The sequence below is a fragment of the Solanum lycopersicum genome, chromosome 2, assembly GCF_036512215.1.
Source record: "Solanum lycopersicum chromosome 2, SLM_r2.1".
Classification (NCBI taxonomy): domain Eukaryota; kingdom Viridiplantae; phylum Streptophyta; class Magnoliopsida; order Solanales; family Solanaceae; genus Solanum; species Solanum lycopersicum.
In genome coordinates, this window is record NC_090801.1 from 56,227,284 (window position 1) to 56,255,111 (window position 27,828).

Here is a 27,828-nt window from a genome sequence, read left to right on the forward strand (position 1 = left end):
TACAAAATGGACAATGTAAAAACTTGAATGTTCCCTTGGCATTATGTAATTCATAGTTCATAAAGTTTAACTTATGTATCGAAAATTAAGAGACTAATATGATTTAAACATATAAAGAGATCAAACACGTAATATATTCTAATGAAAAAGTGTAAAAAATTGACTATGATAAATTTAGAGAACAAATGAATATAATATGACTCTAGTCAAGAAAGTACGATGATCGAAGATCAATGAATAGTCGATCTTTGTCTACTTCGAGAATAAACTAAGTTCTAGAAAATGGATAATGTAAAAATTTGAATGTTCCCCCGGCATTACATGCTCGGTCACCTGCGTGCAGACAATGGTTGCGGATTTAAGGAAGAAAACAATTCTCATTGATATATATAATAATGTATGTAATTGTTATGTCTTTTTCCCGTTCCATATATTTCTCACCTGTCACCATTCTCATTGGTTCTCTCTCTCCTTATCAGCTTCAGTTACATTTACTCTCCCACTCTCTCTCCCACTTTACCTCGCTTTTTCTCACGCTTCGAAAACTCCCATATGGATTCTATACTACTACTATAGCGCCTTTTTCGTCTTCTTGCACCAAAAACCCTAAAGAAAAAGGAACAAAAATGGTTTAGGTAGTTGTTGAACTTCTTTTTTGCTATCTTCTTCACCAGATCTAGGCTTTAACTAGGTGCGTGTGGAAACCCAACTGTTTTCTTGGTCTTGTGGTGTTGGAATGGTGGAAAAAGTTTCTGATTTTTTTTTGCTCTAATGAAGCTGCATTCTTGACTTTCTTGTATTTTTGAGTGGGGTTGTTTTGGAGTATGGGAAAAGGTGCTATTTGGTTAAATGAAGCTGCATTATTGGTTTTTTTTTATTTTATTTTTTTTTTGGTTTGTTGTGAATTTTAGCTGCAAAGAAGCTGCTGTTTGGTTCATTTCAGTGGTGGGGTTTTGCTGAATTGTTCTGGAAATTGGAAAAGAAGTTCTTGAATTTTAGGCTGAAAAGCTGCATTCTTGCCTTTTTTGTTTCTCTGTTCTGAGTAGTGATTTACGGCTGGGTTTTAAGGGAATGTGACAGAAAGTGCTTGAATTTCAGCTAAAGAACAGCACTTTTGTGTTAGATTAGAGAATTGAGACTTTTTGATTCTATAATTTTTACTGTGCTTTCTTTGAATGTCGGTGCTGCTCTGCATAGTGCTTTGCCAGTACTTCTCTTTTCCACAAAGATGACGTCTTCTGTGCTAATTTAGCTTGCTTTATTTGTTTTGATCTTGACAATTTTAATTGGACAGATAATTGTTCTTGAAGAATTGGTTGCAAATGGATGACTCAGTTTTAAAATCCAATGAAGACTCAGTGGAGGAGAACCAAAGTCCAGAGATAATAGAGAAGCCATCTCCGCTGCAGGATTTGGTTGAACATCCACAAAGTTCAGAGTCACTAAAGCAATCATCAGCAGAGAGTGTGAAAAAATCAAGGACAGTGAGACCAAGTTTAACAACTCAAAATGGGGCAACAAATGCTGGGACTGTGAAGAAGCGAACTGGAATACCAGATGGCACTGATTTTACTCTCAGAGGTGTCAAGTCATCTCTGACAAAATCGACTGTTAGTAGCACTTCACGAATTTCAGGAACAACTCCAGTCACTAGAAGGAGTAGCACTGGCGGATTGCCTGACAAGCAGCCAATAGCAGTAACTAAACGAGCTAGTGGCAGTGTTGCTTCAGGTACAGCTAAAAAGACCAACTCTTTGGCAACAGATCCTATGCGGCGATCGCTTCCCGAAATGCGGAAAAGCACATTGCCATCAACCAGTACCAGAACTACTACTCGATCAAGTATTTCAGAGATCAGAAGATCAGTTCCCCTTTCACCCCTTGCAAAGACTCCAAGAGCATCAGTTAGTTCTGATGCAAGCAAAGAAGAATCTGTTAAGAAGACCTCAGCTAAATTATCATCGCCATCACTATCCTCTGCAAGGAGGAGTGCGTCTACATCGTTAGAGAGTACTGCTAGTAGTGGCTCAACTAGAAAGTTCTCCACGAAGTTGTCTTCTCCAGCTGCTCAGTCACCTTCTGTTTCCACGAAGGCTGGTTCATTGACAAAATCGTTCAACAGAAGCAGTAGTTCATTAAGCAGGAAGAAAGGGGGGACTCCTGAAGGTCGGGATTCACGCCTTATCATGCTTCCTCAAGTGGAAATCAAAGCTGGCGATGATGTGGTAATAACTTATGTCTCATTTCTTCATGTTGCAAAATTTAATTTAGTTGGTGTTAAATTGAAGATGAGTGAAAACAATAGTTCATTTTACCTCTCCTGAAGGTGGATAAATTACCTTTTCATATAAGCTGCTCCGCTAGTAACTTTTTCTTCTAAGGTGTTCTTTAAGAACAAACCTCATAGGTTTAAAGCAAAGCATTTAAGGTAAGGGTTATGACAAGCATGAAACAATATTATTGAAAGTGCTTAAATTGAGAGCTACTCAGTTCTCAAGCATCAAATCGATGGTTTTAATGCCAATGGTGAGGCATACATCTGTATTCCATTTTTAGAACCTTGGGCTGTGGGTGGACCTTATTAAAAAAAGATCCTTGTGCAGTGGCTTCCCATGCATTTACTAATCTTCATATCACATGCTTTATCTAAAGAATCCCAAACCTCCATCTCTATTTAGCTATTACAAAACTTTGGCTCACAAATTCCACTTATCTATATTGACTGGCTCTTCTACCTATCAATATAAATAGAATATGATTTTTGATGCTAAATATGCTTTTGAGTTATATGTTTTAAAGGAAAAGCTTTAAAGCACATACACAAGTGCACTCTATTTTCAATTGCTTTTGATGGAGTATATATTGAATTTCTTTTGCTTTGAATTATACCACTCACCTAAAAGCTTCTAAACATACAATAAGTTCATCTGATACCTTTTTTTTTTCCAAGGAGAGAAGGTTTTCCTTGATTGTCTTCTATTAACTTTTATGATTGTGGGTCTCTTCCCTTGTGGCAAGTAGTACATGATCTATTTGTTTGATCAGCTGTAAACTTGGACTGTTTATTTAGTTAAATGCTCTCAAATGTGATGTTTATTTTCTTGTTGATAGAAAAATGCTGCTCAGTCTATCTATTGATGACATTTCTCTGCCTATCAAAATACCTAGCAATACAAAGTCAACATCACTGTCACCGTATAGGTTAAGTAAACAATATATTCATGCAAGTATATATTGTGATTTCGGAAAATAAAATATATGCAAGAACACTTTGTATGTTCAAAAGAGAAGTTATTTGGATCTTTGTTAATAGTTTATGTTTTAGTTGAACTAGCTATCATTGCGAGAATTTTATGCTGGTAAGTATTCTTCATAATACACGAGCATATTTTGCAGATTTACTAACTAAAATAGTTCAATGCTAATCTTTTAACGCTGTTTGTGCTTTGTTCAGCATGATTACCTTGAAGGTCCATTTTGTTTATGAAATTTTTGTTTTCCATTTTGCTTCAGTTGAAAGTCTTCTGGTTACGACATAGGATATGTTCCCTATGTTCATTAGATAAAAGGTTTTTTAGTAATCTTACTAACTATTGAACCTTCGTTCCTTTAATTTCATCAAGCGCTTGGATCTGAGGGGCCACAAAATACATAGTCTCAACGACGGTGGGCTGAACCTGTCGCCAACTTTAGAGGTAACTAACATTAGTTCCATTTTATTTTACCTTTATAAGGTAACTAGAATCTAAGTTGCGAACTCTTCACCTTCGATGCCGCACCTCTGTTGCATTCTCCAAAATACTACACTACTTCTGGAGAATCCAACACACACCCATTGACTTTTTTGAAGAGTCCAAGTACCATAGACTTGAATGAACAATGAAACCCATACGGGTCTCCATGAGTGTTTTCTGAGACAAGATTTGACAACAAAATTGAGATCTCGTACAGTATTATGTGGGTATAACAATGGATTATACAAAAGGTTATAAACGAAATTTCGTCTTGCAGTTTGTTTACCTCAGGGATAATCTCTTATCAGTGTTGGATGGTATTGAGATACTGACTAGGGTGAAGGTCAGTTTTCTTTGTATATTTCTGTACAGTTAAGAAAGTATATTGCTTCAATTTGAGTTTTGACTCTAATTGCGAAGATAATGTAATTGTCTAGTTATTTTCACTCATAGTATATTGTCTGTTTTAGGTTCTTGATTTGAGCTTCAATGATTTCAAAGGTCCTGGATTTGAACCACTTGAGAATTGCAAAGCCCTTCAGGTCAGCACTTCTCTTGATGTCTTATTTTGTTTCAAAGACTTAAACGGGAAGTAATTTGTCATTCTTTTTCAACTTTTTGACCTTTTAGCAACTTTATCTTGCTGGAAATCAAATTACATCACTCAAAAGCCTTCCAGAACTTCCCAACTTAGAAGTAAGTCTTTAAACATCTGCCTCACTCCTTGTTCATACTCACAGCAGTTATCAGTTTTTCAATGCCTACTCTAGGTTGTTTTTGTTTTCTTGATTATCAAAGAGAAAAAAAAGACCAGCTTATTGTTTTTTTCTATGACTCTTAAATTTCAGTTCCTATCTGTTGCTCAGAATAAGTTAAAATCTCTTTCTATGTCCAGTCAGCCTCGGTTACAGGTTAATCTCTGATTTTTATCTTTTCTTACTTCTTGCTGCTTGTATGGTTAGAACCTACATCACATATATTTTTCCTTTGCAGGTCTTAGCTGCTAGCAAGAACAAAATCTCTACATTGAAAGGATTCCCTTATTTACCTTCTCTTGAGGTTAGTAATGAACATCTAGTCAATTTCTGCTTATTGTTAAATTTGTTTGTAAATGATGACATTATGTTTCTACTTTGGTAAAGGAGTGATACTTATTGTTGTTTGTAGTGGTGGCAAGTAGGTATGTGAACAATGCATGTTCCTGATTAGGCAGACTATTTAAAGGAGTTACAGCATTAGAAAGTTTTAAGGGGTCATAACTGGGTAATCCAATTGCCACTGAGTTTAACAGGTAGTTTGAGTAGCAAATTTATGAAAATAAACAGATGGAAACCTGATACACCTCTGTCTCTACTCTTCTTAAATAATCATAAAGGAACTTAGTGAGTTTCATTTGTTTTTGCTCCTTTCTCATAGAATCATGAAAGCGTTAAAAGCATAATTTGGTATAAGTGCTACTGGTAATAACGATCCACATAAAAGTTAAAACGGCTGCATAACCCAATATCATCACAGTATCCAATTCCATTTATCTGCTACTTCTATCTTTTCTGATTAATCAAAATTACTATTATGTCTTGTAGTTTGAATTACTAGATTTTTTATTTCTTATTTGGATCTCGGCATCTACTGGAGAATCAAATCAAATGATGGTATGGCAAAAGATATAGGTATATTTAAAGAACACGTAATCACCTGTTTTTCTGTATTTTCCTCGCTTGCTCTTTTTCCTTTTTGCTATGGAAGAGGGGAGATAGAGCCAACAGGGATGAACTATAACAGAAGTGTTTCCCTCTCTGTTCCCAATAAATTATACTTAAGTCCGAGTCTCTCAGATGCCTCAAAATATTATCTAAAAAACGCTATCTGGTGTTGATGGGCTCTGGATGCAATAACGCCATAAGTATGCTTAATGTTTGCCTAATTCATTCGTGTTAGATTGGTGACTGGTCATACGACAAAATAAAGCGACATCCTGATAGCTATAATATGCACCACTTGTAATTAAAAGTGTTAAACTGAGCTTACAGTAACATTCTCATAAAATGGAAAGGTTACTGCAGCATCACTTATATATTACATAGTATAGCTGAACAGGAAGCTATATTACTTGTCATCTTTTTTATAAGATAACTTTTTTGGGATCTTGACTTGATCCAGTACATTCCTGGTACTCATAAAATGATAGAGGACACAGAAAGCTCTCTTCATTTGACTGCACTTGTGAATTAAAAATGTTCTGTACTAATGTGCACATACTATTCCATATCTTGATTTTTTTTTTTATGTCAAATGCTGTATTATATAGTATGCCAAGGATGTTTGTTGAGTTTGCCTGAGTTTTGTTTTTCTTCCACAACAATCTACAGCATTTACGCGTGGAGGAGAATCCTATACTTAGGCTGCCTCACCTAGAGGCAGCTTCCATTTTGCTTGTCGGTCCTACTTTAAAGAAGTTCAATGATAGAGGTACAATACTTTGGTCAATCCTTGTTTTTCTTGTGGTAGCTGCATCTTATGATTTCTGTTGAGATATGAATTCTCATTTCGTAGTATTGCTTGTTGTTTCCTTCTAAATGAAATTATATGCTTTCAGATCTCTCCCGTGAGGAGATAGCTCTAGCTAAACGTTATCCTTCTCACACTCCCGTGTGCATCAGAGGTGGTTGGGAATTTTGTCGTCCAGAACAAGCAGTTGGTAAGTTTTGAGGAACTGCTGTTCTTTTATTGTCCGATTCAGTGATAATCTCTGTATGCATATTTTTCACATACAAAAGGTTTCCTTAGTTGAATGGATACCAGATGTGTAAGATTTGCTGTGTTGTATACCCAAGATTGGTTAGGTTATCATCTTATAGTTAGCATAAATCATAATGAATGCTTGGTTTCAAACATACTTACTTAGTTGCATTTCATCTGTGTACAGTTGAGAGTGCGCTAAACCGTATTAGGTTATCATCTTATAATTAGCATGAATCATATCATATATTATTATAAGTGGGAAGCTTCAAAGTGAAAAGTTGAATTACCATTATGCCCTTCTACTAAATTAAAATTTGTTTAATTATGTGTATGCCAGCTGATTTTCAGTTACTATATGCTTTTATCTCTGTATCACTATTTTGTTTTTGGATGACCGTGGTGTCCTGGCCAGCTTGCACACACCTCGACTAATTCATTCTCTAATACTCCTCTCTTCCACAGATTCAACTTTTCGCTTTCTGCTTGAGCAATGGAAGGAACAACTTCCTCAAGGATTCCTGCTCAAAGAAGCCTTTATTGACCATCCATTTGAGGAAGATGCTTGCTATTGCCACTTCAATTTTGTTAAGGATGAATCTGAGAGTACTGATTCAGACATAGACTTGAAATACCAATGGTTTATAGGAGAGAGAACTCCATCAAACTTCATAGAAATACATGGTGCAACGAGGGAGGTAATAGTTTTTAGCTACTCTATTTGAGGTTCTGTGTTTCTATATCCATGAGACATCATTATATGATATTAGTTTTTTATGATCAGTTCTATTGGCCAAAGCATGAAGACATTGGTAGAATCTTGAAAGTTGAGTGTACGCCGAAGCTGGGAGAGACAGAATATCCCACTATTTTTGCAATATCTTCTCCAGTTTCACCTGGTATGCTATTTTTTTGTACATAGGAAATGACAAAGTAGTGATGACGTGACTTGTGAAAAAAGAAGAGTTAATGATGAAATGACTACTCCATCTTTATCGGAGATATTTGAAATATATGATAGATTGAAAAATGAGTTTGTGTTTGATATAGAACTTTTCTGTCCCAAAAAGAATAAGACGACGATTATTTGGGAAAAGAAACAGTTTTATCTTTGAGTACAGCATTTTCTGTTTTGGTTTCTAAACTATAGAAGATTGTGATTTGTATTACTTTTAAGTAGTTTCACTAGATAAATATGTAGAAGTGTTATTTAATTAAAAAAAAGAAATTGATATAGATTGTTGGATTCAAATTGAGTTTGGATCCTTTGACCCTTCATAAAATCTGTACTCTGTTAGTATTTTGGAGACAGTGGGAATAGTTGAATTGCAAATGTATGTTTGAGGAATTTTATTTCAATTTCTGAATTTACAAATGTATTTGCTTGCTAATTTATGCTATGTCCAATGTCACATAGGAAGATTGTTAAGTGCTTGGGCAATGTTAATGAGAATCAAACAGGGATTACTGAGAATCCTACTAGACCTTATGCTTTTTTATCTACTCTGTCCAACTAACACAACTAGGGGCTGCTAAGGTACTACATTTTGCATGTGTCCTATCAGAAAGGGAAAAATGAGAAGAAAACAAGAAAAACATCTCATTTGTCAGATTTTAAAGCACCTGTTAACTGCAATTGCTTGTCAGAAGAAAATGTGTATATTTCATATTATTACGAACCAAGTCAAATCTCTTAATGCAAAGATAATTTTCTGAATTCTTTTTTATAAGTATAACTAACAGTTAAAAAAATTAAAACATTAGCTAAAGAAGGTATATCCAATCCTGTCGATGTATCGAGAAAGATGCATTATCTGTTGCCTCTGTCATCTTCAATGGCTGGTGTTTCTGCTGAAGTCTTTTTATTTGCATGTCTTACTGTTAGTTAATAGTCTCTTGATTTTCTATTGGCTGTCAGTTGTATCATCTTTTCTTCTGAATCTTGTTCCTTTTCTCATTTTCTATTTTTTTGGTAAAGGAACTGGACATCCCAAAGTGTTGAAGATTGAAGTATGTGGAGATTTATTAGAAGGAAATATAATTCGAGGCCGTGCAGAAATCGCATGGTGCGGTGGAACCCCAGGGAGAAGCATTTCAAGGTAAGATGATCATCTTAAATTGCAGTCACAACACACCTCAGATTTTGATAATCTTAATTTTTCCCAAAATTTGTCCACCATTGATATAGAGGAGTAACCTTCTGGTTTAACCTTTCAGTTGGTTAAGGAAAACGTGGAGCAGCAACCCAGTGGTCATTGTTGGTGCTGAAGAAGAGGAATATCAGTTGATGCTTGATGATGTTGGTTCGTGTTTGATGTTTATGTATACTCCTATGACAGAGGAAGGTGCCAAAGGAGAACCTCAATATGCTATAACAGATTATGTGAAAGCTGGTATGGAATTGGGAGTCATTTGTTTTTGGGTCATTAGATTTCAAGAAGGTTGCAATATGACAGGGAATTATTTAATATGGAAGAACTCTTCATTCCTCAATCAGGAAAAGTAGAAGTTTAACCAATAAATATAGGATATGGTTTACTTCCATGTCAATTATATCAGAGCTTCTCAATGACATTCTACATAGGGTTTTTTTGCATGTTAAGATGGTAGCTTGATGGGAGAAATAACTTCCTCTTAAAAATGGAGATATATCATTAATGTGCAGCTTCTAAGTTATGCAAAACAGAAGCAGTGGCTTCAGGGATCGATATCACCTATTTTCTTGAGCTCATTTTGGTCCATCTTACACAGCAGTCTTTTTTGAACTAGTTTTATTGGTACCTGCCTGATGGCAGAATGCGATCACTAAGTTAGAATTTTCTGTTGCAGCTCCCCCATCAGTGGGTGATGTACAAATTTCTGGAGATGTTGTTGAAGGAAATACCATAAGAGGAATTGGGAGATATTTTGGAGGAAAAGAAGGACCCAGCAAGTTCGAATGGTTGCGCGAAGATAAGGATACAGGGTAAGTTGTCTTGTCCTTCAATTTATGTTACTATCTACAGTCTCTTGTACTTCGATAATCGCACTATTTTGTTGTAGTCAATTATCTTTGTCAGAGTACTTTCTATAGTAATTTGCTATGATTTCTTCACTTCCGTTATTTCTTTTCAATCTTCTTTGATATGCTTTTCCTTGAGCTGAGGGTCTATTGGAAACAATCTCTCTACCTATAAGGTAGGGGTAAGGTTTGCATACACTTTACACTCCATTCCCCACTTCTGTGTTTGTTGCTGTTTAGTTATTCATGAAGATTACTGTTATTTTGGTTTTTTTTTTTTTGGATTGGTCATGCTTGACTATTCAAACAGGTGCAAATAACTATCTGGCCTAAATTCTTTTGGGGTATGAACATCCTAAGTTTATTGATCATTTATATAGGTCACACATCGTTGTGTAAGGCTTTCCAATGTTGAGTTATATATGTTCCAGTTTCACATTGGTTTTAGAAGGGTTCCGAAAGAGTTCATGAAGATTTTGGGCACCCATTATCTTAAGGTTTAGGGTAGGATGTTCATGTTCTTCTCACATGGTATCAGACCAAACTTGATTAATCTTATTCCCACACAAGTAAGTTTGCATTAACCAAACTACAAATCAGGTTAGCACAGGCTGGCTCTGTGGTTGAGTTATATATGTCCCACATAAGTGTTAATGGGGGCTTCTAAAGCGGTTTATAAAGGTCTTGTGTTACCCTAACATTTCCTTATTGTTTTGAGTCGGATACTCAAAATATATCATAAAGACTAAAGTAGTATTTACTAGTACACCTACCACATAATCTTCAAATCCTGCAATCTATAATAAAACCACATCCATTCAACTATGATGCACTTTCGTGAACCAAGCCTTTAAATTCCTCTAGTCTACACAGTTGTGACTACTAAATGGAAGTGATCAAAACTTCTTGGCGTCTCACCTTGAAAAAGCAGCCGCAAAGCCTTTCTTTTTTAAAGTTAAGTAGGTATTACTCTAGCTTGTTTGTATAGTTTCAGATGTGGCTACAACTACAATGTACACTTCGCCAATTCTGGCTCATCCTTCAAAAACTCTCTCTTGCATTCTGATGTAATACACTTTTGTGTGATGAACTATTTGTTAGAATCTCACATGATTTATGTGTGATTTGTAGTCACCATATCTCTTGGAAATCTTACCATTTGTGGTACCTTTTGGGGTGCTTATGTCCATTTTCTTAACATGGTCTCGAAACAAATAGACGCCCAGGGTTCAATTCTCATTGCCAATCTTGATTCTTTTTCTTAAAAAAAAAGCTTTTCTTTGTGTTTGACCCATCACCAAGAAACATGCCTGCTCGTGATGGAGTCTGGTGAAGACACTAATTCGGATACAACTATGTGTTCTATCTAGTAGGTTAAGCTTTTAGATGAGGTAATCATACACTTTTCAAAATACTGCTATTTCATGTGGTTTGATGTCCGCCATTTCACCTGGTTGATCTTGTTTGATAAGTCTTTTAACTTGCCTTGTATCCTTTTCTTTGGCTTGGGTTGTGGAGACAGGGATTTTGTGCTGGTGTCATCTGGTATGAATGAATATACTTTGACAAAAGAGGATGTTGGCTGCTGCTTGGCTTTTGTTTATGTACCCGTGAATTTTCAAGGTGTAATATTTTGTAACATAATTTTATCTTTTTTATTAGTCCATGAGCGTTGTTACATCTGACTGTGCTTTGCAGGACAGGAAGGGAAATCTGTATCGCTTGTCTCGCAGAAAGTTAAGCAAGGTTTGCTATTCTAATGTCTCGTAACTTAACATCCTTAGATTGTTTCATGTAATAAATCTTTTGTCAGGGAATGAGTTCACATTGAGATACGATACTTTGTCGAATTGGTCAATCTAAGATGGGATGTTTAGGTGCGTTGGTCATAGTTTTTCGTTTAAGGTCAACAATTATACTAGTAATAGAAAAATCTCCTATATAAGAGAAATATACAAAAATTAAGAGTATACAACATAATATGGAGAAATTTTAGATTATACCTCATGCAACTGGCATAAGTTGTGCCAGACGCTCATATTTTTTTTTGTTGACAAGTGACCCTTTGTTGGTCCACTTCACAAGAAAATTCATTCTTTTCTACTCTCTCCTTCCATTATCTTGTTCTGGTCTTTTCAGCTCCTACCACCTCCCAGTGCCACATGCTGGTTAGGTTTGCTGAAGCCAATTATACAAGCCATATTTGATAGACCAAAATGCATATGTAACTTCTTTAAAATCTGATATAATTTTGGCTATAAGTTATCAGTATTCTGCATAGTGAAACAATGTCGGTTTGTGGATCTTATTGTTTTCTTAAAATAAATCTAAATAACTGTTCCAGCTCCTCCTAAAGTGACAAATCTAAAGATAATTGGTGAACTAAAGGAAGGCAGTAAAATAACGGTAACTGGTATCGTTACCGGAGGAATTGAAGGAGCCAGCAGAGTTCAGTGGTTTAAAACAAGTTCATCAACATTTGAGGGTGAGAGCTATCTTGATGCATTGAGTACGTCCAAAATTGCAAAGGTAATAGATATTAAGTTAAGGTTTTAAATATCAGTCCTGCGTGTGATGCATCAATGATGCATCAAATCAATAACCATTGCTTAGTCATAAAATGATGTTTGGAATCAGTATATGTCTGTTTACTACAGGCGTTCCGCATACCTTTAGGAGCTGTTGGTTACTATATTGTTGCAAAATTTACTCCGATGACTCCAGATGGCGAAGCTGGTGAACCAGTCTTTGTCATTTCTGAAAGAGCTGCAGAGAGTAAGTATAATACATTTAAATTTCATCTGTTACTTTGTGCATTTGTTCTTAACTTTGAGTAATCAATCAACATGGATGCTTTTTTGCAGCTCTTCCACCTAACCTTAACTTTTTATCTCTGACTGGGGATTACGCTGAAGGTGGAATAATGACCGCATCTTATGGTTATATTGGGGGTCATGAGGGAAAAAGTATTTACAATTGGTATCTTCACGAGGTAGAATGCTGTGTTTTTGTCTCAACATGATTGTAGGCTCTGTATTATCTAGACTCTTTTCAGAATCCTATCCGGACTGCAGAGAGAAAAATAACTGATCATGTTTATACCTACTCTCTTGGATTGATATGTTATTAGACACCAAATGATGGATGGTGCTGATCTGAGAATAAGTGAAAATATTCTCTGAAGCAGAGTATCCCTTAGTTCAAATGAATTTTAAATTAGATGCTTCAGGATTTCATCAAATTCAAGTAACAAATGAGGAAGTAAATCTTGGATAATCGTTTATCTATGGCAGTAGTGATTAACTTTGTCTAAACATGGGATGATTCTCAACTTCCATAAAGAAACAGAATGAAAAAAAAACAAGAAATAAAAGGGAAGAAACATTAAAACTGATTAATCATACGAGGGATGCATAACACTGAGAATGTAAAGTAAAAGCACAGGGATTCTATTGTTGTTTTGGATACAAGTACAACTGATGCAAAGTCTATTTGAGTCGTGTCTTATGAAAGCATATGCTCCACAATTTATGCTGCTGTAATGAAAATATACCTGTTATGAAGAAAGTACCATTTTTGTTTTCTATATTTGAAGAACTCTTGATACATAGTTACATTACATGGGTTATCATTACGTCTTAATTACTGAAACTGTACATGTGTCATGGACTACTTCGTTGGTTTTTGTACAAATCAAAAGCTAGAGCAAAGAGATTGTCTTTGTGAATACCGTGTGCTCATCCATGCTTATCGTAGTTTCTGAATGTTTAAGGTAGTTATGGCCTTATGGGGATAACAGCGTAACTGGCTAGCTAACTGTTCTTAGATTGCATGATATTTTATGTCAACATTTTCATTAACTTAATATAACATTCTTTTGTTGCTGTTTTTAGCTATCATTGATCGGCTCTTCTTACTGCAGGTTGAAAATGGCTTAGGTGCTATGATACCCGAGTTTTCTGGTCTTCTTCAATATCGTATTGCCAAAGATGCAATTGGTAAATTCATATCTTTCAAATGTACCCCAGTTCGTGATGATGGGACAGTGGGCGAGCCAAAAACTTGTATAGGACAGGAGCGTATTCGCCCAGGTAATGATACATTTCCACATGTTGGGACGGATTTTCAGAATTGTTATGATTTTTAGTCTTCTGTAGTTTTCCTAGAGCATACATATTCTTAATGCTTACTGATGGTCTCAGAGCTTGCTACAGTCCAGGTTCTGATATATTTTCTTGTCATAGAACTCCATGAGTTAAGCATAGGCCTAGCTATGATCCCTGTATACATCACTTCATGGGTGCCATTAAATTTAATTTTCTGGTGTTCCTCACAAAAACACATAATAGAATTATAGGGTTTATGTAATACAATCTCAGATTGTGATGAAGTGTACTTTTAACCTTTCTTGGAAAAGTGGGACCAGATTCTTCTTGAAAGAAGCTATGAACATGATCATCTATTGTACTATTTGAGTTTAGTAATCATTTGTTACTTAATTGCTATCTGATGAAATTCAGGTTCTGCTGTTATCACCTGGTTTTAAGAAGAGAGCTAGACAGCTTCTTTTGCAATACTTAGCAAAGTCTGTGTCCTCTTTTCAAACCCGTATTGCATTTTTTTCTTTTCCGACAAGCACGACACAGATTTAAATACTCTGACACTGTTCAAGGTTCACTAGAGTAATACGGTTGCAGAAATCTCATGCTGCTTTTTGATGGACTTGGATTTCATCAATTAGTTGTCACCTAATATTTTCTGTGTTACTCATAAAAAAGTTTCTTATTTTGATATTGCATGGTCTAGGAACTCCAAGATTGCTTTCTCTACGAATAGCCGGAACTGCAGTTGAAGGCACCACATTAAGAATTGAGAAGAAATATTGGGGTGGTGAAGAGGGAAATTCAATTTACCGCTGGTTCCGGGTATTTAAATGCGCTTTTAAATGCTTAATCCTCTTTACAAGCAAATAAGCTGACTAGTATGAATGTTACTGTGCAGACTAGTTCAAGTGGAACAAACATAGAAGTCAATGATGAGATGACATCCTCATACAAGCTGTCTATTCATGATATAGGATATTTTATATCTGTATCCTGTGAACCTGTTCGAAATGATTGGGCTCGTGGTCCTATAGTTATCTCGGAACAAGTTGGACCTATCGTTCCAGGTATTACCAAATGAATCTCTGCATATGAATAGGTCAACATGAATTATTATCAGTTTTCAACTTCTGAATTGGTTGCTTGGAAGTTAATAAGATTACTTTCTTTTTTTCATATAACAAGATTACTCAGTTTGCTAGTTATTTAGGACAGACATGCAACCACTGATTGCCTTATTTTTTAAGTTCAAAATGATACTTAGATATGAGTTATATCTAAAACCCTTTACTACAGGGCCACCGACTTGCCATTCACTTGAATTTCAAGGATCTTTGGTTGAAGGAGAACGTGTGAGCTTTGTTGCTTCTTATAGTGGAGGGTACAGATACATCTTAAAATTATCCATCTTGAACTTGAGTCTCTGAATTCGTTTTGGTTTGTTCTGAAGTTAAAAGTGTTCATGCGCAGGGAGAAGGGAGAATGCATACACGAATGGTTTAGAGTGAATCATGATGGTGGCAAAGACAAAATAAGCTGTGATGGTAGGGACATATATTGTCATAGTTTATTATAACGGTGCAAAAACTTGTCGAGTAAATCAGTTTTGTTGGCAGAGTTTCTGGATTTGACTCTTGAGGATGTCAGTAATTGTATAGAGCTTATTTATACTCCCATCCGCAAAGATACATTAAAAGGAAGCTGTAGGAGCATATTGTCTTGCCCAGTCGCTCCTGGTATGTCATTTGCTCTTGCATAATCTTTTGTTAGAAAAGGCACTTTCAGTGCCTGTCATATTTGTAGCATAATTAGAAATTGATTATTTCATGTAGTAGCGAGTGAGATTTTTCTTTGCAACACTTGGGTATGCAAATGCGTGAAAAATAACGCGAAAGCGTCAGCCTTGGCGCTGTTTTAGGTTTCCCAACAAAATTTATAAGTGTACTTTGAAAGTTCTGGTTTTGATGTATGCCTCTGTTCTACTATTCTGATCACAAGTCTCTACTTCCATGATCGTTCTGCCACTAATGAATTTTTATCAAGTTCTTCAGACATTTGAATTCCGCTTCTTTTTGTTCTCTCAATCAATCACATGAATTGATTCTGTTTTGGTGAAGCTTGAGCAGGATATTTTTGGCCAAATAACATATCTTTGATTATTCATGATCCCGGAATGTGATTAGCAGATTAGCTAGAATACGAACTTCCTCAGATGTTCCAATTTTCAACAGCTTTTTATTTTCACGAACTTTTAACAGTTTATATGCACTATTTTCTTGTGTTGCTACATGCAGTAAACCACCATAATTGCACTGACTTTCTGCTTTATATTCTGCTGTTAAATCATTCATATGAAGTACTTCTACCTTATATTGACCTTGCGTTGAGATAGGGGACCCAATTGGTGTTGAATTGTCAATTCCTAAATGCTGCGAGGGCGAGACAATAGTTCCCAATCAGAGATACTTTGGAGGGAAAGAAGGTGATAGTGAATATGTTTGGTATCGGAGTAAGAATAAGCTTCATGAATCTGCTCTACTGAACTTGCCTAGCATTACAGAGGATGTACATATTTGTGCAAGAACTTTGTAAGTCTTCTTAAGAGTAATAATTACTAACTTTGACTACTTGTTGAAAAAAACTCAAAAGAACACATCTCATGTTTGTTTATTTTGTGAGTAATCCTTTTTGAATATGTATTTACCAGATCATATACGCCATCGCTTGAAGATGTGGGAGCATATTTGTCATTATATTGGTTGCCAATTCGCATTGACGGCAAATCTGGGAACCCATTAGCATCAGTTTGCGAGTCTCCAGTCTCCCCAGGTAGACCTTGATTCCTACTCCTGATCAGATTTATGTCTCCCTTCCCCATCATTGATTACAACCTAATATCTTGAAGGTGTTTTTTTTAATTTGTGATTAGGTAAATAATTTTATTAACATTTGGGGGGAAAACCCCATATACAATCCATATACCAGAAGAAGAGAACCTACACCAAAATATGGTTCTCCACAAAAGAGATCCAATCCTCTATACAGATTGGTACCTCATTCATTTTTACAAAATCAAGTTCCACCCGTTCAAAAACTTTCCATTTTTAATTCTTTTAGTATGAGATAGTATATTCTATTTCAGAGCTTTCAATTAAAGGGTGCTGGACTCCTACCTGATATTCAATCTAAAAAGGAAAGAATGCCATACAAAATGGAACATAGGGAGTACTTGCTTATTTTGAAGTGTTGTACTGAAGGTGTCTTGTGAAATATGTGGCAGCTTTTCCAGTAGTTTCTAATGTTCATGCAAAGGAGCTCTCATCCAGTAGTTACCTTGGGGAAGGAGAATATTTTGGTGGTCATGAAGGAACAAGCTTATTTAGCTGGTACAGAGAAACTGATGAGGGAACAATCACTCTCATCAATGGAGCATGTTCTAAAACTTATGAAGTTGTAGATGAAGATTACAGTTGTCGTTTACTTTTCGGGTAACAGCTTCTCTAACTTTTGGACTGGATTTTGAAGTGTTTGGTTGTAAGATACAGGGGCATAGTAGTTGATGCTTATATATGCAGATGAATTTCTAGTCTTCTGCAGGAGTGTTTCTTCTGTTTTTTCTTTTTTGAATAATCTTGTTAAAGAAAAAATGAAAATAAACAAATGACACGAAAAAACTATAAAGAAGAGGTGCATGTATATTATCTTTTTCTTTCTAAAACATGTTACCAAAATTTGCAGATATACGCCAGTTCGTTCAGATTCAATTATTGGTGAACATCAGTTATCCGAGCCAACTCATGTGATTCTCCCAGGTATTTGTCTTATTATGGCATAAGGTAGTCGTCTATTTTGTCCATCATGTAGAGGTCCTTATGAATGGGTTGGTTTTGTACTAGTTTGAGATAGACACTGCTACTCTTCAACTTCACACAATTAAATGTTTTGGTGCCATTGTGACATTACAACAAATTTTAGAAGTAACTGAGAAATGAATATAAGAGAATGATGTACTGGTGACTGCTGAGTTGATAAATGCACCACAGACCTTTTTATAGGTGTTGTTGGAGTATAAAGTGAATACATGTCTATCTTCACACATATCTAGATTCACTGAATTTGAGCAAGTGAAATATCATTGTAGTCTATACTCTATATAGGATATGTCTGGATATTCTCTATTCAAGTATAGAGTACTTTCTAAAACTCCTCTGAGAATCCCTCTTGTACATTGTTGGTTAATCAAGTCTCTTCTCAGTGGTGGTGAAGCCACGTGGTTACCATTAGGTGAACTCACATTTTCCAATTTAAACTTTAGATTTTATTATAGGTAACTAGGTAATTAGTGAAAAGAGGATTCATAAATTAGTGAGCACCCATGATCATCAATCGACAAATGGTGCAGTGGTTAACAGACAGAAGTAGGAGGTGCAACTACCTCTGCATTCAGGGTACCACTCTTGTTTGATGAACTCTTTTTATGATTAGATCTTCTTTTAGTCCTTTTCTTCATTCATGGCTGATTCTTCTCTTCCTTTACTTGTATATTTCTTTTTGCCTCTCCTTTTTTCCCCCTTCTTTCACCACAGAGTGATGAAATCTGGGTTTTCCTTTCCTTATTCTTTTTCCTTTTACAAACACAAAGACACACTAGTCACCAAGTGAGGATGTCTAAAGGCTAGACCAGTAAAGCGAAAAATCTATTTACTTGCAAAGTCTAGCTCTATAAAAGTAAGTCATATTTATTGTTTCGAAAAAAATATAAAAACTCACCGCAGACAATTGCGAATACAATGACATGAGTATCGCGAGTACCATATAAGGAGACAACAGTTCCCTGAATCAACGTAGGACAATCTAACAGAAAAGAAGAGTTTTTCAATCTTCTACTACAATTCCAACAGTCCAACCTTTTGATTATCTGTCATATGTTTAGCTCAGCAAATATTCCTTTGTGGTTTTGCTTCTCTGTAGAGCATTCTTCATTTAAAATTTTTCCATTCACTATCTAGAATACTGACCTTTTCAATAATTGTGAAAAGTTTACTAAGGTCATTTTCTGACAGTGACGCTATGTCCACAGATATTCCAAGAATTGAGACGGTGGCTCTTACTGGGAAAGCTGTTGAAGGAGATATACTAACTGCTGTTGAAATTATTCCAAAGAGTGAAATTCAAGAGCGTGTATGGGCAAAATATAGGAAGGATATCAAATATACTTGGTACTTCTTTGTTTTCATCATTTGCTATCCTGGAATCAACTGTTTTTCCTTAATGGCTGATTATTGTTTACTGGATATTATTTCATGTCAAGTTAGACAGTGATAATATAGAGATGATTTCTCTTGCCACACTTGCTAATTTTTCTATATTCGGAGAAAAAGGAACCAAAAATTGCTCTAATATCTGGATATATGGAAGCACATATAGTTGGTGTTATCTTGATATGATTTACTTCTTGACTCTTATGTATAATTTACTGCATCCAAGATTGCAAACTGCAATTGAGTGATCTAGCATAATCCAGAGACTGCATTGCTTCTTGAGGTTCTATTGTAGAGTATATCGAGAAGCTTCTGATATTTTATTGGCTGCTGCAGGTTCATTTCGACTGAAACAGGAAATAATAAGTCCTTTGAGCCATTACCATCACAACGTTCTTGCTCATACAGGTTACGATTTGAGGACATAGGTCGCTCTCTTAGATGTGAATGCATCGTGTCTGATGTTTTTGGAAGGTCAAGTGATCCAGTGTATGCTGAAACTCCTTCAGTTTCACCAGGTCTTGTAGCTCTTAATTCTAATCTTGTTTCCACTTGTATATACTTAAAGATAAACCATAATTGTGAGATGGGTATTGTTGCCGTGTGTGGAGTGTCCCGTACTGACATTCCTCTCTTGACATGAATTTGTAGCAGATTGTATTTTGGGTTTCCTTTGTTTCTTTCTTTTATTTTAAAATTTGGTTGTGGTCGGTGTTTGTATTAGGTGTATGGTCAAAAAGTGCAGTCACTCACTGTCACCATGTATTGTCTTTGGTTAGTTTGAGAAGAGGACAAGTGGGCAAGTAAAAGTGGAAGGTCATGATTTTCATCCCTCTATGATTTAGACAAAAAGGAGGAAGTACATCCTTTTCTTCAACTTCCTTCCCACTCCAAACAACCAAAATGTAAATGATCCATGCTTTATCCAACGAATGTAAGGAAATCAATGAGTTGGTCTACTTTTTACCCTTCTCTTTCCTTTTTAGTAAGCCAGGCATACTGTTCGATTTTGGATTGGTTACATTTCTTGCCAGCATTCCATTTCCTACAAGGCTTGAGTGCTTCTCACAGTTAGTTCAATATGCTTGGGAAAGTCCTCCGAAAGTATCAGCAACTTATGATTGATTTCTTATTTGTTTCACTCTGTTAAGAGGAAATTTGTTAATGCCTAAGGCAGAGCCTAAAATTGACATGCCATTTTAGTAATCTTCTGCAGCTTTCTTGTACGCCATTATTAATATTGGATACTATCTTTCGTGCTGATGGCTGCTGGAGTTTTTTTGATTATTGCCAGGCAGATACTTCAACTTAGTTTTAGCTCATTGAGTTTCTTTCATTCATTTTACTCATATATTTGTAAAATTTAGCCTAATTGGGCCAACATTAAATTTGCTGTTGTCCTTTACTTGATACTTCCCCCCTTGTGACTGGCTCATCCTTGTATGTGTTTCCCTCCCCTCTTCAGGCCAAGCATATTCTTCCTTGTTGATGTCTTAGCTTTAATATATCTTGAAATATTTCTTTTGACAAATTGAATAACCTAACTTGTTCCCTGGCATATCAATCATGTGGCCTGTTAGGTAATTCTAATAGTTTTATATAATTCTTATTATGGAGTTTATTTATGAATCTGCTTTTCTCAGGTATCCCTCGGATGGATAAGCTGGACATTGAAGGAAGAGGTTTTCACACCAATCTGTATGCTGTTCGTGGCGTTTATAGTGGCGGAAAGGAGGGCAAAAGCAAAATTCAGTGGCTTAGATCCATGGTTGGAAGTCCTGACCTCATCTCCATTCCTGGTATGCTAAAAAAATGTTCCATCTGATTTTGGTTTCTTAGCTCATTTCCATTTCTGTGTAGGACTAACATATCTTTTATAACTTTGCTTTTGGTTGATGCCAGCTATGCAAAACCTTCATTTAAAAAATGATTAGAGTTGCTGAAATTGTCTGATTCTCATGATAGATAGTGTGTGAACAAGGAGATTTTCCTTGGTGCAGGATGTTTTACAACATGTCTTCTTTCCACTCAGTTGTGTCCATGCAGAACTAATAAAAAGAAAAAGTTTTACTGTCTTAAGAGTAAAGGGAGAAACAAGTTGTGCAGATGCAAATATTTAATGCTTCGACAGTAAGGTTCCTCTGATCCTTACTATGATCTGAAGTGTTAAGGGAACTAAAATTTTGCACCTTCCCAATGCTATACATCTTGCTGGAGCTCTGTAAATTTGAGCATTTTATAACTCTTAAGGTATTCGATGGAGGTTCATCTTTTATATCTGTTAGTTTTCAAGTATAATTCCCCATTGATCACCCAATTATGGAGATAGTGTCATTTGAATATATTTGATTACACCAAAAACATAATAGTAAAAGGCAGTTTAGCGTAATCTTTTGCATACTATTCTCTATGCTATCAAAACATCTAGCATTTTTTTCCTTCCAAATTGTCCACCAGATACAAGCAGGGACAATTCTCCATCTATCTCTGTTTTTTGCTTGCACACCAGCTTCCTCCCAGCTCTGGATTGCTTCGGTAATCTTTCCAGGCATAGCCCATGAGATGCCTCTGAGATCTAAGAAAATCCTCCATAGCTGTCCAGTGACTTTGCAATGAAGAAATAGATGATTAACTGTCTCAGCCTTTTCTCCACAAAAAAAAAAACAAACACCTAGGACAACGTGGTATCCCTCTCCTCATCAGATTGTCTTGGGTGAGAGTTGTTTACTTGGCTAGCAACCAGATAAGGCAGGCCACTTTGTGTGGAATTTTGTTTTTCCAGATGCCTTTCCATGGCCAGTTGCTTATGCATTGAGGTGTTTGATTCATCCACCTATAAGCGTTACTTACTTTGATGGTGTATTTAAGAAATCTGCAACTCTTTGGATCTCCCATCATTTAGAAGCCTTCTAGGGTTGAATCTCCATCCATGGGGTGTCCAAACTTCTACAATAGACTTTTGTTGGTGAGAGACTAATGCATGAATATCTGGGAACAAATTTCCAGTCTTCCTGACTCACGCCATTCATCTTTCCAAAAATCGGTTTTATTGCTGGATGAAACTACACTGAAGAAGAGGAAAAGAGTGAGCTATCAGTAAGGTGATAACTCAGGTTAGATGAGAAATTAAGGCGGAGAACTGCGGCAGAAACCTACCCCAGAGAGAGTGATCACTCCTCTCCTAGGAAGTAGGAGAGTGTTTTTGGAGAATGTGCTTGAGAGCATTTTTTACCTAACAGATTATATTTGATTTAGTACTTTGCTGTATTATTTACGTGGTCCACTGCATCTGTTTCACTTGCGGCAGAGTTCACTGAGAAAGTAAGCATCAGAAGAGGGTAACACGAAAATAACTCACATCTATTTGACAGGATTCAAAGATTCAAACTATCTATTCCCTCCATTTAAAAAAGAGTGACCTGGTTTGACTTGACACGAAGTTTTAGAAAACAAAGAAGACTTTTGAATCTTGTGGTCCTAAAATTAAAGTTATGTCAAATGTACTAAATTGCTCTTCAACCTTGTGGCTTTAAACATGCCATGTGGCAAGCTGAAAGCAAAATGTTACTAAAAAAGGAAAGAGGTCATCCTTTTTTAAACGGAGGGAGTATCTATTAGAGGGTAACAAGAAAATAAATATCTAGTAGACAAGATTCAAACTACCAATTTATTTAGACTATTACTTTGTCACCTTTCAAGCAATTAAACCTTTGGTGTAGGAAACTATTGTTTCAAAACCGAATAATGGGTGAACTAGTTCTTGAACATTTATATATTTTGTCCTTTATATTTGGAAATCTCATCTATGCATAGCACCATGTAAAATTGATAGGAACTTTCTAAAAGAAGATGGTTTTGTTGCAGGGGAGACAGGAAGAATGTATGAAGCTAATGTTGATGACGTGGGTTATAGGCTGGTCGTGATATATACACCAGTAAGAGAAGACGGAGTTGAGGGGCATCCTGTTTCTGCTTCTACAGATCCAATTGCAATTGGTAAATAATCGTGTAGAACATTCGTACAGTAATTTTATGATGAGTTATTTTTTATTGATCGTTAATTTTATAAGGATTCTTTTAGTAGCTGATTACAGTTTCTTTGGCTTTTTTGTTGATAAAGGTAACATCAGTTTTTTTGGATTTTTTGAATGCAATTATCTTTCCTGTATCTTTCCATCTATTTCTGTGTCTTGAATATAATTCTAATTAGCATAAGTTTATGATGATGGATGATAGCTGTAAATACTTGACTTTCCCAATCACATAAGTAGCATTTTTCTTGCTGAACCTGTGCAAGCTTGTTAATCAAATACTCTTCTCCCATTGAAGTTCATGAGATCTGGCAGATTCTCTTTGTTCTGTTGGCACATATTGAACATATACTTCAGGTGTAAGAAGTATTATTGGTAAAAACAGGTAGGATTATATGGAAGTACTGAAACTTCGACTTTATAAGGATCCACTAAGTTCTCCAAGAAGTGAAAAAACCTCATCAAATGTCAATTTGGTATTGTTGCACCAGTCCTGGATAAGTGAGTCTTCAGACACTTTGGTGTATTAGCATGTAAATCACTATACTGACTCTTCCGCTCACTTTTTGTTCCATAGAAGCCATCTTAATATTAAGTAGTCCACCATTCATTCTTGTAGTTTAAGTTTCTAAATTGGCAGTATTACCAATATAACCTTGATCATTCTCATCAAGTTTAACTCCAGTGTCTGAGTGGACATTGGTAAAATCAAAACCTATAAAACAACGGAGGGAAGAAAAATATTTCAACGGAAAATGAAATCATTTGTTTGCTCTTTTGGTTATTATCTTAATGATTTTGGGCTACCTCGACATATGTATCTTACTGAGATATTTTTTCTTTCACATTGATGTCTTTGTATCTTCTTTATCAACTGTTCATGTTTGGCTTTATTCTCCTTTTCCTCATTGCAGAGCCTGATGTTCTTAAAGAAGTAAAGCAGAAGCTTGAGACTGGTTCTGTAAAGTTTGAGGTGATACATCTCTTGAAATAATTTCCCAGATCTTGTTGTGTGTGATGACTTCTTTTTCACCTTTTGAACTTCCCTACAACGCCTTGTTTTTACATAAATCCATATGAATCGTTTGAAAGTTTGGGATTTAATTTAATGAAAGTTGTTTGTGGTTCACCAGCTATCAACACTATAGTTAAAAGTATTAAAATAGGTATTAATCATTCTATAAAAGTAAATGAATGTCTCCTTGGGAGAAGCTTCAGCCTTTAGATATGGTAAAATTAATTATTTAACAGTGCATGTCAAGCTTGTATTCTAAAATATATCTCTGCTCTCTAACATAAAACAAAAACCACAAGGGAAATTGATAAAAGAAGGACGGGGGTTGTGATAAAGCCTGTATAATGTCATTAAAGGATGTTTAAGTTGCTAAAGATGAATGTAATCATCAAAATTCAAACATCTGCTTGCGAGCAAAGGGCTTCAAGTTCCCGAATCAAATATGCTGTAGATTGTCCAAAGCAATGATATTATATTGATGAAAAATTTGTAATTGCTTGAGCGTATCTAGTTTTTCTCCAAGGCATTGAAGTGGTGAGGCTCTGTCTGTTTGTTTTAGCACCTTTTCAATTCAAATAAGATTGGCTCACATCTTGCATTAGACTGCATCTCTGGAATTTAAATTAGTTTGGTATCACATCTCATCATCAGTTGTTTATGTTTGCAGCATTATATATATATATATTTATATGAATATATAGGTGTTTACATAAATTACTTTGATGTCATTAATGCAGGCCTTGTGTGACAAGGATCAATCTACAAAGAAAGTTAGTGTCTTTTAATTCATTATTCAATTTCAGTTTCCAAATCATATGTAAGAAAGATGAGGGATAAACTAATTATAGTTGCAAATTTGCAGGTTCCAGCTATGGGGAATCTTGAAAGAAGAATTCTGGAAGTCAACAAAAAGAGGGTAAAGGTGGTGAAGCCTGGTTCTAAGACTTCTTTTCCCACAACTGAGGTTCGAGGAACATATGCCCCTCCATTCCACGTAAGTAAATCTATATCTGACTTCCGATTTTTGTTTTAAATATAGGTTTGGACATATGCCTCCGAAGGGATTACTGAAATTTGTAAATTGATGAAACAATAAAGAAAATGTAGAGGGAGAAGATGACTTAATTAAAATTTGAGTAACAACTTGTATTTACAAAGAGATATGAGCCTAGTATATATACTAGTTACATTTTCACTAACCGACTTCTCTTGATCTCAACAAGCTAACTAACTATAAGCTTTTGACTTGTAACAAAGTGTTGAGTAGTAGAAGCTTCTATTGAACTAGTTACAATTAGCCTCTTAATATTTATATCTCAACAACTTCCTCAATCATTTCTCTACCACTTTTTCATGATAGTAGAATTGTTTGAGAATCACATATGTTACCTAGGCCTACTATCCTCTTGGAAAATAATTTTTTGTTGATATATGTTCTCATACAACGTTGGAGTGGCAAGACACTACAAACTAACTAAACCGCACTAGGATATTCTCTTGGATGCTATGCCTTCACTATTGCTCATTCAGACTTGTGGTTGATTCATGAGCATGGCGTAGTACCCTATTATGGTGTCCTAAATATCCATACTAGAGTGGCAAAATCAGTCTGCCTGTAAGTCCACGGGCTGTGTAATTTTACAGGCTTGGGCAGATCTTGAATGTTCGAGGTGCCTTTGGGTTTTCCTGAACGTTTCCTCTGGCAACAAGCTTTTGAACCCTAGTGGATTGAGAACACATGCACTTGTTGAAGTTTTTTTTGTTTTTTTTTCAACTTTTCGCCATAAAACAATTACTCTATCAGATGTTATCCATAGTATTTTATGAGTCTTATGTATTTAACTGATGTTGCATGGTTCTCCTATGAAAAAACAGAGAACTGATGAGCATAGCCTGGATTTATCTAATTGGGCATTAACATCACTGTTGAAGAGGCTCACATCCTGCATTCAGAAGACCTTAGATATATGCTGTTCTCATTAGAAAGATTATGTGCTATAAGCCATTCAGTGGTAAAGGTTCAGATAGCACTCAAGAGTATGACCTAGTTAGGTCACTGTAGTGGGTGCAAACCTTAAAAGTAAAGTTCCAAATTCCAGTAGAGATGAAAATCACTAGGTTGTTTCTTCACATCTGCTCGAGTCTTGAATAGTGTACGAAGTTATCTGACACCTGTGTTGGTGACTAGTAGAATAATTCATGATGCGCAAAAGATGGTCGTAAGAACACCAGTACCAAAAAGGAAGTAAAAGGTCCATATGCTAGTTCAATAAATGACAGTTCAGTTTGTTTCCAATCTAGAAGCATGTACTCAAATAGGTTGTTTTAGGAAATTCAAGGCATAACAGTCGGAGTTTAAGATTAACTCTTCATCCATGCCATTGTACAGGTGGAGCTGTTCCGAAATGATCAACACCGGTTGAGGATTGTGGTGGACAGTGAGAGTGAAGTGGATTTGCTGGTACAGACTCGGCACCTCCGTGATATCGTCGTCCTTGTCATCCGAGGTCTTGCACAGAGGTTTAACAGCACCTCACTCAATTCCCTTCTCAAGATAGAGAATTAGCATCATATCATGTTCCTTGTTATGTACATTAGTTGGTCTTTTTCTGTCTCTAACTCCAGTAGTTTGGTGTTGATTTTTGTTTCTGTTTTCTGGTGAGGTATTGAGTTTCATCTGGCTATGCATTTTGCTTCTTTCATTTGTTTCTTATTATGCCTATGTAAGTCAGCTTGGTATTGTCTATGTAAATGTGACATACCCTTTTGCATGAAAATACAAAGAAATTGTGTGATATTTCACCAAAATATTGTGTCATTACTTTATATTGAACATTCAACTTCAGCATTACTAGCAAGATATGTCATGTGTGCAATGTACAATACATGATTATGGAAAACTTTACTAGCTTTTTGCACTCCGTGAATCGTCGTAACGTTTAATTTTAAGTCACATATTAAAGTGACAGTATATACTCCCTCCGTCCCATTTTAGTTGCTAATCTTACTAAAAATTGTTGTCGATCTTACTAAATCAAGGAAACAATAATTAATTTTTCCCTATATTACTCTTGCAATGAATTTTTAATTCTTAAGAAGTTTGTGTAGGGATGAATTAGTAAAATTATCTTTATGATTTCTTAATGTGCGTATTAAGAAAAGGAGATAAAATTCAATTTGAGACTTCAACGTATTACATATTTAATTAAGGTTTCAACTTTCAAAATTTGTAGATTTATTCTTCGTATTACTATAAAGGAAATAGAAATAAAATTCTAGTAAGATCTTAGGATGTAGAAGCAAGAGCATAAACTATTGTTTTAATAGCAACAGTTTGAAACGTTTACACTTCAAGCAAGTTATATTCAAGAACAATAATTAATTCTAATAATTAAGAAAAAACATACGTATCCTTGGAAGATTCTTTTTTCTAAAACAGTTTGTCTGTCCATATTTGTTTGACAGTTATATTAAAAACAGATGTTTAAGATTAATTGTTAATTTAAATAATTAAGAAATAATTAGTTACTGTTTCCAATTTTATCCCTAATAATTACTTAATTTTATTTAATAAAAAAGTTATGTAGACTTTTGATATTTTTGGTATAGAAAGATTATATTAATCAAATGACACCTTATGTTAAATTTTTCTTAAGAAAAATGCATGATCTTACCTAATAAATAATTATGGACGGAGGGAGTATTAGATAAGAAGTTTAATAAAGGCCAAAGTTTTAGTTTGGGTTAGTAAAGAAACAAATTTGATAATTTCTCACTAAAGAATGATATGATACCTGACAAAGTCAAACTCTACCTATATATATATATATATATATATATATAAAATCTCAAGTCCGTCTAGATGGTATCACCACAAATAATAATTCCCTTTTAAATTAATTTATTTTTAAAACTAGTCTTCTCCTTTTATGAAAAGTTGTGAC

At 35.3% G+C, this 27,828-nt stretch overlaps 1 protein-coding gene across 5 annotated transcripts; it reads left to right on the forward strand.

The window, feature by feature from the left end:
* The first annotated feature begins 415 nt into the window (after positions 1–415).
* Positions 416–26,692, forward strand: LOC101253746 (187-kDa microtubule-associated protein AIR9). Of its 5 annotated transcripts, none has more exons than XR_011215020.1 (38): positions 416–691; positions 1,295–2,225; positions 3,624–3,695; positions 4,012–4,077; positions 4,205–4,276; positions 4,365–4,430; positions 4,583–4,645; positions 4,728–4,793; positions 6,104–6,203; positions 6,331–6,432; positions 6,939–7,171; positions 7,258–7,372; positions 8,452–8,572; positions 8,691–8,866; positions 9,303–9,438; positions 10,997–11,097; positions 11,173–11,220; positions 11,819–12,003; positions 12,132–12,249; positions 12,339–12,466; positions 13,397–13,565; positions 14,281–14,399; positions 14,476–14,644; positions 14,874–14,958; positions 15,048–15,121; positions 15,182–15,313; positions 15,970–16,165; positions 16,285–16,406; positions 16,858–17,065; positions 17,316–17,389; positions 18,641–18,796; positions 19,175–19,356; positions 20,482–20,637; positions 22,703–22,834; positions 23,784–23,842; positions 24,622–24,654; positions 24,747–24,878; positions 26,274–26,692. XR_011215020.1 is itself a non-coding variant. In XM_019212255.3 (38 exons), exons 2-38 carry the CDS (start codon positions 1,323–1,325, stop codon positions 26,448–26,450), a joined length of 5,229 nt encoding a protein of 1,742 aa, XP_019067800.1. In that variant the 5' UTR covers positions 416–691; positions 1,295–1,322; the 3' UTR covers positions 26,451–26,692. The 5 variants fall into 5 exon arrangements, 4 of the variants coding, with proteins under 4 accessions (XP_019067800.1, XP_004233143.1, XP_019067801.1 ...); XM_019212255.3 differs by having other exon boundaries at positions 18,658–18,796; XM_004233095.5 differs by having other exon boundaries at positions 15,194–15,313; positions 18,658–18,796.
* The last annotated feature ends 1,136 nt before the right edge of the window (positions 26,693–27,828 follow it).